Below are 14,755 nucleotides of genomic sequence, written 5' to 3' on the forward strand. Positions count from 1 at the left end.
TGAAAAATGAACAAACAAACAAACAAAAAAAGCAGGCCAAATCTCAGTTCTTCCCCTGAAACTTATGACCCAGGAAAAGCTGCAAATGTGAGAACTGTGTGGTGTGTGTGTGTGTGTGTGTGTGTGTGTGTGTGTGTGTGTGTGTGTCAGGAAAAGCCCCCAAGATAGCCAATTCCCCCAACCCTTAGATGAATATTGTCCTTGTGGCTTTGTCCTGTGATAAGGGACAAGCTGTGTTAAGAACCAAAAGCCCAATTTCTGTTTCCATGGTGGTGTGTTAAGAAATCCCAGAATGATGGGGAGCCTGGCCTGGTGGGTCAGGAGATCCAGGCAGCCCTCCCCTAATCACTCAGCAGTCTACGTTCTGGAACAACTCTAGACCTGGAAAGAGGTGGAAGAGCCAACTGTTGGTGGTGAGGGGTGGAGGTGGGGGGGAGGAAAGGTATGCATTCTCTAGAGGTGCTTTTAGAGGGAAAAGAACAAATTAACTGGCAGAAAGAAAGGACTGGTCTATCATGACCTATAGTCCTACGGACCAGGAACTAACTGTAAAATTTTTTTCACGCTTATAAAAAAGTATAAGCTGCTGGTCAGAATGTCCCCTGGCCATAGATTTTCCCACTGAACCATTCTGGGAATAAGACTAAACTGCTTCTCTAGCCTACAACAAACAGAGCCCCTGACTCCATCAACAGGGGATCCTGGAGAGCTGGATAGAATGTGACGCCCTCCTGTGGGACTAGCTGGTTAGGAACTAGTCATCTCTTCCTTGTTTATGAAGTATGCCTATCAACAAAGGGCAGTCTGTCCCACCATAAGGGCAATCTCAAGTTCCATGTGGGTTTACACAAACAGGATACATTAAAGCTCTACAAACCTTGCTGGTTTCCAGAAGGGAGTTCTGAAGGCTGGTCCACCTTCTGATGCTGCTCATTTCTTCTTAAGCCTGGGTCAACTGCTACCCTGGGCCCACCCGCATGGAGAGTCCTTGCACTGCATTGGCTGGAAGGGCATTGTGCACTTCTGAGTCTTTAGGTTCTGATCTGAATGTGTGTTATGTAGTCAGTCCTCCTCTCTTAGTTTACCTCTTCTTGTCAGGCAGAGCCTTAATCGTCCAACTTCATCAGGAAAGACAACCCGATGTAGGAGGAGGTGGCCAGGTGCCTTAGACTCTCGGTACAACCAAGGCACTGCAGAGCTCTGTATCATGCTCAGCTGCCCAGAGATAGCCACAATTCACAAAGATGCCACAGGCCCACAGTGCCTGCCCTGCCCTCCTTTTGCTCCATAGGTTCAGGCCATTTGTCCCTCAGACATCTGCAGCTGGGAGGAAAGAGAAGTCTGAAAGTTCATAGTCAACACTAGCCACCATCCCCACTCCAGCAGCCAGGAAAGCCTGGGAGAGAAGATTCCTGAGCTGGATCCAGAAGGAGGAGAAAGAGCTGATTCAGGAGACAAGGGTTTGGCCAGAGCCAGGTAAAGGCTCAGCAGAGCGTGTGGAAATTGCTCACCCGTTATCCCTCATAGGCTGGAGATCACCTGGCACCTCTTACCCTCAAGGCCTGGCGCTTGCTGAGGCACCCATACAATATTTTTAAAGGCACCCGATGCTTGCTCTGCCCCATAGAACGTGTGTCTTAGAGACCACAGACCGTTGCTAACACAAAAAGGAGCCCTAAGTATCCAGGCATCTATTTACCCAATCAAAAGGCAGTATGCCTCCCTCCCTTTTATTTTTATTTTTATTTTTTTTTTTATCTTGGCCCATACAACTCCTCTGCGGTGCAGGAAGTCCACCACAATCTGACCTACCATACTAGCCCAGTGCTCTACACAATCCTACCCACTCCCCATTCCATGTCTGCACAGCATTCTCTCCTCTTCGCACAGCAGTCTCTGGGGTTAAGCATAGTATTTTTTATGTCCTTGTGGTTTAGATCACACACCCAGCCTATGTCTAAGGGATGGGTGGCCTAGCCTCTTTCAAGTGTGACACACTCCCTTTCTCCTCCAGTCAGATTCTCCCCATGCCATGCTTACTTAGACTGATGTGTAGCACACTCTGTATCTAAGCACCTTGCCAAGTGTCTACCAGGGGCCTGGCCTGCTGTGTCCCCCTTACATAATCTGACAATGACACAAGGCCAGCTTGGAACAGATGACTTCTGGAGCATGTCCTCAGACGGCTCTGTATCCACCTCACATATGGACAGCAGACTCAGAGACATTTAATGACAGCAAGTTCAAGATAACACAGCTGATAAATGTGAAAGAAAGGATTCAAACCCAGGTTAGGCTGTCCCTAAGGCTTTGCTTTTGGTTTTATGGCCCCTTTGCCAGCCACAGTTACATGAAAGCAGGAAGATCTGCATTTGATGGAGTTATTGCTGACTCTAAAAGTTAACGTTCAACCCTGGACAGTGGCTTCCCCCTCTCCCTCCCGCACAAGAGTTTCCTTCTCTAAGCATTGAGGTCAACACCAGAACAGTTCTCAGGGCTAGACATTTACAGGTCTCTACAGCAAGTCACCTAATCCTCTGACTTCTTGAAGAGCTGGTTTATTATCCTGTTGGGAGGGGCCATCTTCTAGGCTGGGATGTCTTGCATGTGGGGAAACGCCTCTCCGCCTCTCTATAAATGTCTTCAGAGGCCAGAAGAAGGCCTTTTGAGGCACCGCTCCCTCCCTAGCTGTGAGACTCTAGCTACTTCACCATGAGACTTCTAGCCCTTTGCAGTCTGCTCTGCATGCTGCTTCTCTGCTTCTGCACCCTCTCCTCAGAAGGTAAGGCTGCCTGCCCTCTGGGCTCTGGTCCCTGAGGAGTGAGTCCATGACCTGGGGAGATTGCAAACAGGAAGTAGTGGGGAGCAGGTCCCAGAAGACAGTCCTGAACACTGGAAAGATCCACACAAGACCCATGGGGACTTCTTGTATGTGTGGTTCTACAGTCCCAAACATGCTGAGGACATACTGTAAAAAAAACTGAGGGTTTGGGCATGAGACGTATAAACTAAGGGTTTGGATACCGGATGTATAAACTGAAAGTTTTGGTTCATGTGTATATGCAGAAGACATGACTGCTCCAAGTTGTGGTGGAAAGGAAGGTTTTTATTGTAGATGTAGGGTAAGTACAGCCAGGGTCATCTGGAAGAGTCCACAGCAGGGAGAGGAAGTGGTAAACTGGACATGGCCAGCAGAATGGACTTGGCCAAGAGAGGAAAGGGGGAGGCAGAGAGTGAGAGAGGAAAACAGATGGCCCCTGACTGAAATGGCAGTGCTATGTGGACATGAGAAGCTGGGGAAGAGAAGCCTTGAGTTTGGGATAGGGGCAGCGTGAGAAGAGCCAGGGGCAGTTGTTACACTGAGAGAGGCTGGTGAACAGCATGTGCTTTTGAGTGCTAATAGACACCACCAACAGCCAACCCTCTTCTGAAAGTAATGAGGAAATGTCTCCTTTGGTTGAGGAAAGCACTCCACCCCATCAGAACTTGGGGGAGCGGAGTTCCCATTGTCACCTGACACTGTATGAAGCTGCATGCTCACCATGCAAACACAGATCCTCCGTGTAGCTACTCACATGAGCCTTGACTGGGAAGTCAGGTGGCCTCTGTTGCCACCTGTATTGTGTTGGGGACAAAGCAAATGAACAATTGGCTGTCAGAACTTGAGTATCTCAAATCCTTATGCACAGAAAGCTCCACGGGCAGATGAAATGAGGTCATGTATGATAAGGAGATATGTGTGTGGCATGCTGGTGTGTGTTCAGATGTGGGGGACATCCATGGTCTTTTTGTCTCTGAAAAGATGGATATTTATATCTGCCATCTTTAAGATTATTTTATTTATGTGTCTGTGTGTGGATATGCCACGTATGTACCAATGTCCTCAAGGGCCAGAAGAGGGTGCTGGATTCCCTGGTGTTGGAGTTATGGACGGTTGTGAGCCACTCGATGAGTTCCTGGAACCAAATTTGGGTGTGGCAATATTTTGTTTATGCCTCAAAATCAGAATGCAAAACTAGCCACAGCCATAGAGGCCAGGCAGTGGTGGTACACACCTTTAAACCCAGCAACCACACTAGTTAGCCATAGGAGGTGGGAGTGGGGGTGTATGCCTTTAATCCCAGCAGGAGAGAGGAATATAAGACAGGAGCTCAGTAGGTGTTCAGACTGCAGTCACACTGAGGACAAGATTGCCCCAGCCTTGTTAGAAGTAAGAGCTCTCTAGTGGTTGGCTGCTTTGCTCTGCTGGTCTTCAGCTTGAACTCCAGTATCTGTTTCTAGGTTTTTATCATTCATGTTACATTTGGGTCACCTGGAAGAGCAGTGAGAGTTCCTAAAGCCTGTGTCACCTCCCCACCCCCTTATTGCCTTTCTTTATTCTAAAAGCTGAGTGTCGGAGCCTTTTTCTCTTACTTAACCTCCAATTAATTTTTTTGTATCAACAGTTATGATAATTTTAACACTTAGTGGAGGAAGGTTTTTTTAAAACAAAACAAAACAAAAAACCCTCACCATATTACCTAATCACCCAAAATACTGATGGTTGACCTCAAGCCTGTACAGCATCATCTTTGATAAGCAGGGTTACAGGAAGCACTTGTTTTTTTTTTTTTTTTTTTTTTTTTTGTTTGTTTTTTTTTTTTTTTTTTTTTTTTTTTTTTTTGGTTGGTGGGTTGGTTGGTTTTGGTTGCTCAAATTTCTTCAGTGAATATATTAGATTTTTCAGCACAGCCTATAGAGTGCCATTTATCAGACTTCTATTTTTGGATGATTCAAGGTCACCAATACAATTCTAATGGAAAGTCATAAGCTTCCCCAATGTAGGACTGTATCTGGCAGCCTCAGGCTATGGTATTACTCAAAACACATGTGTGTCTATGACTTGTCAACCTGTCTGTGCTCATCCATGAATTCATATGCTTGGACACACTATATTAAGTATACAGTCACAAAAGCTTTGCGCATATAAAATGTTTTCTGTGTTTAGGATGTTTTTCTTAGACTACACATCTGGATTGCCAAGTCAGAATTAATATCTAAGAGCAAAGGCATTCCTCCTCAGTTCTATGCTTTTCTAAACAGCTTTATGAAGAGGAAACATTCTCATGGCACAGTGACCTCCAGCATTGTCTTTATCTCTGGATAAGCATCAGCTACGTCTTCTCTACTAAGCCAATTTCATCACGTTTTTGGTCTGTTTGTTTGCTTTGCTTTGCTTTATTTCTCGACACTGGGTTTCTCTGGGAAGCCCTGGCTATTTTCACTCTGTAGACCAATGTGGCTTCAAACTCAGAGATCTGCCTACCCCTGCCTCCCCAGTACTGGGACTAAAGGAGTGCACCACCACTGCCCAGCTTTTAACCAATGTTCTTAAACTCGGGTTCTCGTGAGTTGAAGCCTTCTCAAGTCATCCCTGTCCAGATTGGCCCAATGGTGGCCTTGGCCCACTAATTGGAGGATCTGCACCCTTTTACTTCTCAGGGAGAAGGCGTCATTTGAGGCCCCCAAGACTCGGGCCCTGCTGTAACCCGGTTCATAGATCCAAACTGACAACCCAAAAAGGTAAGTGACCTCAATCTGTCTGGGCTGGGAGTGGGAAGATTTCTAGGGTGACCATGGGAAAGATTTGTGATCAGCCCCAGCCAGCGTCTTGGGTGAAGTTGTTAGAGGTACCACATTCATTTTCAGACACACAGAGTTTCGAGTCCTCTGAAAAGGTAACAACTCAGCCATTTAAAACTGAACATTTTCTGCAAGAAAAAGCTCTTAAGAATGGTACAGGAACCAAGCGATTGATGGCACATAGCAATCCCAAAGTTAGAGAAGCTAACATGAGATAATGTTGAATCCCAATACTGGCAAGGGCTATACGATGAATGCAAGGCTCAAGGGCTGGGGATGCAGCTCAGTCCATGGACCAGTACTTGCCTAGAAAGCTGAGGGCCCTGGGCTCAACCCCCATTGGAAGAAAAAGAGAAGAGGAGAGATGTGTGGAAGCACCAATCCCTGGATGGGAGGCTTCATGGGAAAGACTGAAAACCTGGATGCAGATGGCAAAGAACAGGAAAATGGTACAGAGGAAACAGCAATCATGAAAGTGTGGTGCGAGCAAGCAGGAGGAACAGAGACAGGGGAGCTACAGGATGGGAGGTGCCCAGAGAATCTGAAAGCTATAGCCCACCTGTAGACCTGAAGCAGGACCTGCACAAGTGTGAGGAGTGTGGGGGTGCAGAGAACTCCCACTTAGTAAGAAAGACAGCACCCAAAGATGCAGACAGGTCTACTGAGGTTCAGTCTTGACACCAGCCTGGCCAAGATCAGCATGAGGCCTGAAAGAGCCAAGCTGCCCTCTTTCAGACCTGGGAGACCTAACAGTGGGCAGTGATGTAGACAGACGGGCCCAGGTCCAGACCTCTAAGCACGCAGAAGGTCCAGACCTCTAAGCACGCAGAAGGTCCAGACCTCTAAGCAGGCAGATCCCAGCCTGGTACTCCAGGTCAGCAGCAGCCTGAAACTCAGCATTGCTGGCCCAGGGTGGGTGGTTAGGATGGTGAAACTTTGTAACTTTGGTATAGAGAGTCCTAGAGCTTAGAGTAGCAGGCAGAGTCCTGTGGGAAGGCTAAACTCAGACCAAACATGACCTGACTTTAACTTAGGGCCTGCATCTCTGCTCTCTGCAGCTTGCATGCTAATTCTTGGGTGTCTGGGGCTATGATTCCCTGTTGTTGAAGGCTGTGGCACCTGAAGCCCACGACCAGCAACTAACAGTCCTGTCTTTCAAGGGCTGTGTCTTCTTCCTGTGACAAAAGAGGGAGACAGAATAAGGAAGACAGGATAGTTCCAACCTCTGTACCCCTGAGAGGCTGACAGCCCCTCCTCCACACTGCCATCACACCCAGTCAGGGATGGGTAAAAATAACCACTTCTCTCACACATACCTCGTGAATAACCAAGTGTGAGGCACCCGCCTAAGCAAGGTGGAGGGTGAGTAATGGCTGCCAATAGCTCTGCTTCCCATAGGAACTTGTGAAATAAGGTGCAAATGTAGGGGAGAGAGTCGCCAGCTCCCCACTGACAGAGGCTTGCTGGAACCTGTCCTCACCTCCAGCTCCTCCCTGTACAGATGCCCAGAGGCAGAAAAGAGAAACTTGAGGGAAGGAGGGGTACACACCACACACACACACACACACACCACACACACACACACACACATACACACACACACACAAAAAAACACATAAGCACATACACACAAATGCATATGCAAGTAATACATGCAATCACATGCACACCACATAATTATACACTACACACATAAACATACACACAACACACCATGTGCACACACACACAAATGCACATACATATATCACACATCTAGGGTCACAGACATACAAATATACATGAATACACCACCTGCTATATATATAGACACAAATACTATACACATATAGAACTAAATACATGCATATACACACATATGTATACAACTACATACAGATATGTATATCACATATACACAAACATATACCTACATGTCACACTCAGACTTAGGCACATAAATGTACATACAGACTATGTGTAGATAGGCATGTATAAACACATTTATCATACTCTACACACATCTCCTAGAAATGTGGAACACGGCCAGGTACACTCCCCATGTCCAATACAAAAGCAGCCTTTTGTTGAGCACATAGCACACAGTACTATGAGAGAATGAGCTAAGTCGTGGATCCTATAGTGAGACAGAATTTCCATTTGAACATATATTTCAAAAATTCCACTGCAGAATTCATGAGCAACTTAGAACAAGAAGACTTAAGCAGGCATCTTTACTGGACCTACTCCAGGGAGATCTTATCACAGTTATCTAGATTGGAGAGCTGAGGCTCTGAAGGCCCAAAAGGCAGGGCTCAACCCCAGGTCTGTGGATCTCTTGCACTGTAACAGACAGCCTCGTCTCTGCAGGGAAGTTTTCTGTAGAACGGGAGCACAAACCTTCTAGAAGGAAAGTGCCTTCAGGGAGGGCTCTCAGCTCCACCACCTGCTGGCTTTGTGCCCTTGAGCCTCTCCTCCTTCTCTGTAGAAAGTGTTTGGCTGCGGGATCCAGCTTGCTGCTATTGAGAAGTCGGTAGGATTGTGTCCACAGAGTATAAGGCATCAGGTCAAGCCCATGACACCCTGTAAATCTGTCTCAATGTCACAATGGAAGAGTCTGGGCTTCCAGGACAGCTGCATCTACCCATAAAGTCCATTTGTATTGTGTATATTTGTGGACGGAGTTGCATGGCACATAGGTGTTGTACATGTAGTGCTTGTATATGCATCTATGTATGTGTGTGTATGCGCGTGCACACACACACACAACACACACACACACACACACACACACACACACACACACACGTCTCTCCTTCCTCCAGCTTCTCTTTTTCTCCTGACTCTTCATTGCTGTTAATTACCCAATACCTAACCCAGAGAACATGTTTGCCCATGCTTAGTGTTTCCACCCAGCATCTCCCAGGACAGATCCTAAGATGCAGAGAGAAATAAAGAGAAGATAAATAAGGGTGTTGGGCAATCAACAGCAGGATTTCAGGTTGTCTCGTGTTCCTGTAATCTAGTCTCCTGTGTCTGGTTCACAGTATAAGAACACTGCTTCCAATTTCCATGAGAAAGGAAATTAGTGGCAGCTGAGACAACAGAGACACTCAGAGAGGCTGCAGCTCATCCTAAAATCTTTCCGGGGCTCTCTCTGCTTTGTGTCTACTCGCTGGGCTAGGCCCACAGAATGACCCAATGTGCAAGGCCTGGGATCTGGGTGCCAGTAATAAAACATCTTTGGAAATTAACAGGATAAATGAATAGTAGTCTGGCTGAAGTGACCTATTTACTAGAAGGAGATGGGACTGAGTTTTCTTAAAGCAGTTTTACAAACTGGAGAGGGATGTAGATGTTGATGTAGCAACTGTAGCTGCTGTCTAAGCAGCACCTTGAAAAGGAACATTTAATACACTAACACAGTTGGCTACAGAGGGGTTCAGACAATGACCTGAGTCAGACTCTTAGCTTCTTAGATCCCACCAGATCAAAGTTATGAGCTTGGAGCCTTTGTTAGGCCATCTTCCTTCCAGGTGTTACAAGGTCACCAGGAGAAGCTCCTGAGAGGCCATGTGGACCCCAAACAGGCCTAGGTCCTGAGGATTTGTGCCATACTCTCTTGACTCTCTCGATAAAATGAGTTAACTCACAAGGTCAGACTCAGGGTAGAAGTCTGCAGAGTCACCCCACCCCCACCCTCTGTTCAGTGGTCTCTGACTTTAAAAGGGGACTTAACTAGAGTGATAAATGTCACCCACTGGGGAAGAGGGGTCACTTGAGGGTTTCTCGATAGCAATACCAGGGAGGGCATACAACCTATAGGTCCAGAATGATAAACCCTAGGAAGGTCTGGCAGCCCTAACGCCAAAGGATCCAATCAGAGGAAATTATTTCTGAACCTTGTAATTCTATTCATTAGCCTTGGCTATACCAGAAGCTGTCCTCACCTTGGGAAACCAAAGCAGTAAGTATAGTTTTCAGTGAGTTTGCATTTCAGATAAGCATGTCTTTCCTCAGAGCCAATCACATTCATTTGTTTGTTTATGTGCTTGGTTGCATGTTTGTGACAGTGTAATGGGGTCTTATTTGTGATGACCACATGAGGTTGAGGATGAATAAAGTAATTACATTTCAGTTTTCAGTAGTATTTACTCCCACTAACACTTTTAGTCCTTGCAATATTAGCTACTATTAAGGGTTCTTTTTTTTTTTTTTTAATGGGTGAGGGGTTAAACAACAGAGAAGTTTCAAATTTGTTGAAGGTCTAGACAGCTTTAGCCTGGTGAGTGTTAACAGGCTTTGAATCGAAGCACTTCAGCCTCACATTCCATGCCATTAACTCCCATACCACAATGCAGATAGGAATAAACTTGAAACACAAAGAAAAATAAGCTCATCACCAATAACCCTTTCCATTCTCACTCAGATAGCACTTGCTTGGCATTACTTTAATTAATGCCAGGGAGGGTCCTTTAGGTTCCAGAGAGGGCAGTAAGAGCCACTTATTTGATTTCTTTAAACTCTTATGTGTAAGAATGAGTCTTAATTGTGTCTTCCTTCTTCTCTTCACCCTGTTCCACCCACTTCACTTTGCCTTCCCATGCCCCTTCTTCTTCTGTGTTGGCAACCATCCCCAGGACACCACACAAGGCCCTGCAGATCATGCAGAATCAAGCCACCATCCAAGCCATGGGTGGTACCCGGCGCTCTCCCACAGGTATAGAGCTCCTGAAGCCTAGCTCCACCCAGAGACCTTCATGCCCAGCTGTGGGGACACCAGAGGCCTTGCCTTGGCCCCTGCCAACTTTCATGGCAACAGTGAACCGTCGCATTGGAAGGCTTCACTTCAGACATCCAGGAACATTACAGAATTCCAAGTCCTGGTTCCAACCTTATCACCAATCTTCAGAGTCACTATGATCCAAGCCCAGCCCACATGTCTTCATGGTTCCTCCAGAGTAAAAGTCAAAAAGATTCCTTTTGTGGAGGTTACAACTCCAGAGATTTCCAAGCTGACCAGAATGCCCATAGCAAGACCTCAGTGTAATCAGCCAGGACTACAACATCTCAGGCACCCACAGACAGCCCCAAATTCCTAGCATTTTACCAATGGTCTCTGAACCAACTCATGTAACTTCCTAATGTCCATCACCAGGAGATCACCAAAAATAATAAATAATAAATCATTATATACACTATGCATGAAACATCCTTGTCTGAGAAAGTAATGTGGTCTAAAATACAAAAGGCAGTATTAAAGGAAGTGTTTGGAAAAAACTTGGTGGTTACTCCATCACAGAATAATCTGACAGGATCCCACGCAACATGACATAGAACCTAGTCTTGCCCAGATTTCTCTGTAGCCTTGACAGTTCAATTTTCTGTAAAACAGAAATGACAGGAAGGGTCTACTTGACGGGTAGGGTTCCTGCAAAGTGCTAGGCATGGGAAGGCCCAGCAAATGCCTCACCCTGTAGGAAGGTTCATCTCCTCAGTGAGCAAAGATCTTAGGGGAGACAGGTGGTTCAGGCCTAAGAGGCTTGCCTCAGTAAAGCTTCCTCTAATTGGATCCTGCTAGCAAGGTGAGAAGCCCCTCTCCTGTATTACTCCTGGGCCTTAGTAAGAATACCAGAACCATGAGGTGTGAGACCGATAGGTGGAGCTTCCATAGTGACAACCATACCCAGACAAACCAGAGCCTGTGTCATGTCACTAGCCAACTTCCCACCTCCCTTTCATAGCTGTTCACTCAGTCACTCATCCATTCCCTCCTCCAATTACCCATTCCCATGGAGAACAGTGGTCAGACACTTCACTGAGTCACAGGTTCAAAGAACATGGTCCTCTGGCACCTGAGAGGCTGCCATTTTTGCACTGTAAGCACAAGGTGAAGAACTGAAGGTGATATGTGCAAGAGAAAAGCAAAGAGGATAAGTAGCCAAGGCATGAACTCAGAGAGAGAGAGTGAGAGAGTCCCAGTGAGAGAAGGATGTGCTGTGTATGGGAGAGGTGGTCCATGGGCTGTGGCTTGTATACTCCACTACTCATGAGTGTTAGTGTAAGTGTATATAGTACTTGTGGCCTTGTGTGTATTAGGATGATGTAGATGTAGGAAGATTTGAGAATTGGAGCAGAATTCATCCACTCCATAACTGTGTCGTGGGCTGGAAGAGAAGAAGTCATTTAGAAGGACCCAGAACATCCTTGGACTTGCCTGGAGCACAAGGAAGAATAAGAATAGATGGGAGCAGAAGAGAACACAGGTATAGCAGCAGCCAGAGTGAGCTGAGGTGGGGGAACACAGAAGGCAGGAACAGGCTTTCTAGAGCAGCAGTCGTGTGGTGTCATGCTCCCTGAGCTTCCTGGGCAGTGGACAATGTGTCCACAGTCCACTCATGGTACATTCAGACCTTCCTTCTCAGGAGATCTTTGTGTCTGAAACTTCTACCTTATTGGCAATGGGAGGGCTGGGAGCTTCTATCCCTTATCCTTACAGCCCCTCCATTCTCCCTTGAAAAAAGCAAGAACACATGGACTTGGGTCTACTCAGAGAAAGAAAGATAAAAGTCCAAGGACAAAGACCATCCCATCCTGGAAAAAGGCACAAGAAAGCACTTGATGGAAGCCTCAATATCCCTGAGGGGAAGGGAACAAGAGAGTTAACGTGAATAAGTTACAGAAGGACACAGCAAGTCCTTGGGGGTAGGGGATGGCAAGGGCTGCAGTATCCCATCGCAAAGCTACTTCCTGCAAAAGGGTACTATGGATGTCAGTCTTATAGGGATACCAGCCCCAGAGCAGCTCAGGTCATAAGGACTCAAAAAGCACCTATGATCTGGCCCCTGATTTCCCCCACCCCCATGTCCTTTCCCTAAAAATTAAAGGAAATCCTCTGTCTGGTTTCTAGCTGTAATTTAGCTCACTATCAGGCCTCACCAAGGCCCATCATCCCAGGAGGTGGATGCTGATCCCCACAGACCAAACATCTTCTTCCTCTTTCACTGATTTCCAACATCAGCACCATGGGCTTTTAAACATTCCCAGCAGTGAAGAGCTTTGTTCACAAAAAGCAGACAGGGAAATTACTGACTGTGGCTACTCAATGCTTGGGGAGAAAACCCAAACTTATAGAAGTGACTGTAAAGTAATAAGAATACAAGTCACACATTGTCTTTGGATCTGGGCATGCTTAGAAGGTAGAATAGAATAGAGTTATTAGAAAAAGTGTATGACTTCCATGGTAACTAAAAGAGTCCACGATCCTTGAAGTTGTGGGACACTTGGTGCAGTTAATAGAGCATCAACTTCTGAGACAGATTTGGGGATCAAGCAATGGTTCTGTTACACATACATTTATGTGATATTGGATGAGGTCAGGTGACTTGGCAGTTCCTCAGTATTCCCATCTGTTAAATGATGTAAATTATGCATCACATCTCCCAGATTATCTGTGTGCCAATCAATGGTCATCAGGAAGACAAGCCTTGATAGCATAGTGGGCACCTGCTGCTTCCTCAGCACTAGAGGGAGCCTGGGAAGACAGGTTTTCCTCCCTTGTGTGTGGTCATGATGGATACGTACATTTACACAGAGAGATAAGATAACATGTAGATGAGGAAATTCATATTCAGATGGTGTGTGTGTGAGTATATATAAATGGGAATGCAAACAGGAGTAGAACTCATATGATTGTAGATAGTTGTACAAACATGTATGAGAGAAAGGGACTGTGGTTAAGCATGCTCTACTACAACCTATTGGTTGTGACCCCTTTGGCAAACCTCCATCTCCAAAAATATTTACATTACGATTCACAGCAGCAGCAAAATTACAGTAGCAATGAAAATAATTTTTCGGTTGGGGGAGGGGTCACCACAACATGAGGAACTGTAGTAAAGGGCTGTGATAGGAGATGTCATTCTGTAAATATGTTTCTTTTATTGGTTAATGAATAAAGCCCTGTTGGCCAATAGGAAAGCAAGATAGGTGGGACTAAGAGACAAGGAGAATTCTAGGAGAGGTAGGAGGAGATTCAAAATGTAGGACCGAGGGAGCAGAACTCTGGACTCTCTCTCCAGAAACCTCCTTGTCGTCTAGTCCCACCTATCTTGCTTTCCTATTGGCCAACAGTGCTTTATTCATTAACCAATACAAACAACATATTTACAGAATGACATCTCCCATCAGGGTGTCAGCACTAGGAAGGTTGAGAACTACTGTTTTAGTAGATCAGATGAAAGTAAAGGTATGGACTTGTGTTGATGTGTTGGCAGAACTACCTGGAACACACATTCATGCCAGGCTGGCAATTGACATTCTAATTCTTATTTATCAACAATTAGGCCAGCTGCTGTAAATCCACCAGAGGAAGAGCTGTCAGTCCTGAATTAAAGTTGACCTAGTTTGGAAGGGCATACAAGGGTGATGGACATATGGTAGTCAGGGTAAGTGATTTATATGAAGCTGCCCTGGGCTACAGAGTAAGAATGAAGCCCTGAGTTCCAAAGCAGATGATTTTTCCCCAAGATGCATCAAATCAAGCCCTCCAGGAGCTTTTAGGCTCTCTACACTTTAAGGTCAAGATTATGGTACATAATCAGAGCCACCAGGAAGAACCACTGTTTCCAAGTGTTTTGAGGGCAGTTACATCTGGCTATCCCAGGTAATCCCCACTCCCACTCCTACCCCTGTTACCTGAGACTTTCCTGAGTTGAGTATTAAAAGTCTTGCATTCCTGGAAAACTTGGAAAACCCCAAGTCATAGGTAATTGCAGATGAATGGCAGCCCCTCTAGCAGATCTTGTACAACTTCTAAGGAGAAGAATATAGGTCTAAGAATGAAATTACAGCTCTGGAAGGACAGGTGAATAATGGAAGGGCCTGAAGTTTAAAGTTTCAGTAGCTTTGTGACTATGTACATAAATCACAGAGAGTTTCAACTTGAAAGCCAGCACAAACCAGGTATGACTCCAACCTCTGCCCTTCATTGGCTGGGTGAGCCTGTGTGATGGTTTGAATGAAAATAGTCCCTGTAGGCTCATAAGGAGTGGCACTTTTAAGAAATATGGCTTTGTTTGGAGTAGGTGTTGGGAGTGGACTTTGAGGTTTCAGAAGCTCAAGCGAGGCCCAGTGTCACTCTCTTCCTGCTGTC

The 14,755-nt window shown here is 45.9% G+C and overlaps 1 protein-coding gene across 1 annotated transcript; it reads left to right on the top strand.

The window, feature by feature from the left end:
* The first annotated feature begins 2,645 nt into the window (after positions 1 to 2,645).
* On the top strand, positions 2,646 to 10,354 carry Gpr15lg (G protein-coupled receptor 15 ligand). The gene is made up of 4 exons (XM_051206825.1): positions 2,646 to 2,782; positions 5,482 to 5,562; positions 9,524 to 9,568; positions 10,242 to 10,354. Exons 1-4 carry the CDS (start codon positions 2,713 to 2,715, stop codon positions 10,325 to 10,327), a joined length of 282 nt encoding a protein of 93 aa, XP_051062782.1. The 5' UTR covers positions 2,646 to 2,712; the 3' UTR covers positions 10,328 to 10,354.
* Positions 10,355 to 14,755: the final 4,401 nt, after the last annotated feature.

Source organism: Phodopus roborovskii, unplaced genomic scaffold (genome assembly GCF_943737965.1).
Source record: "Phodopus roborovskii unplaced genomic scaffold, PHOROB, whole genome shotgun sequence".
Taxonomy (NCBI): Eukaryota; Metazoa; Chordata; class Mammalia; order Rodentia; family Cricetidae; genus Phodopus; species Phodopus roborovskii.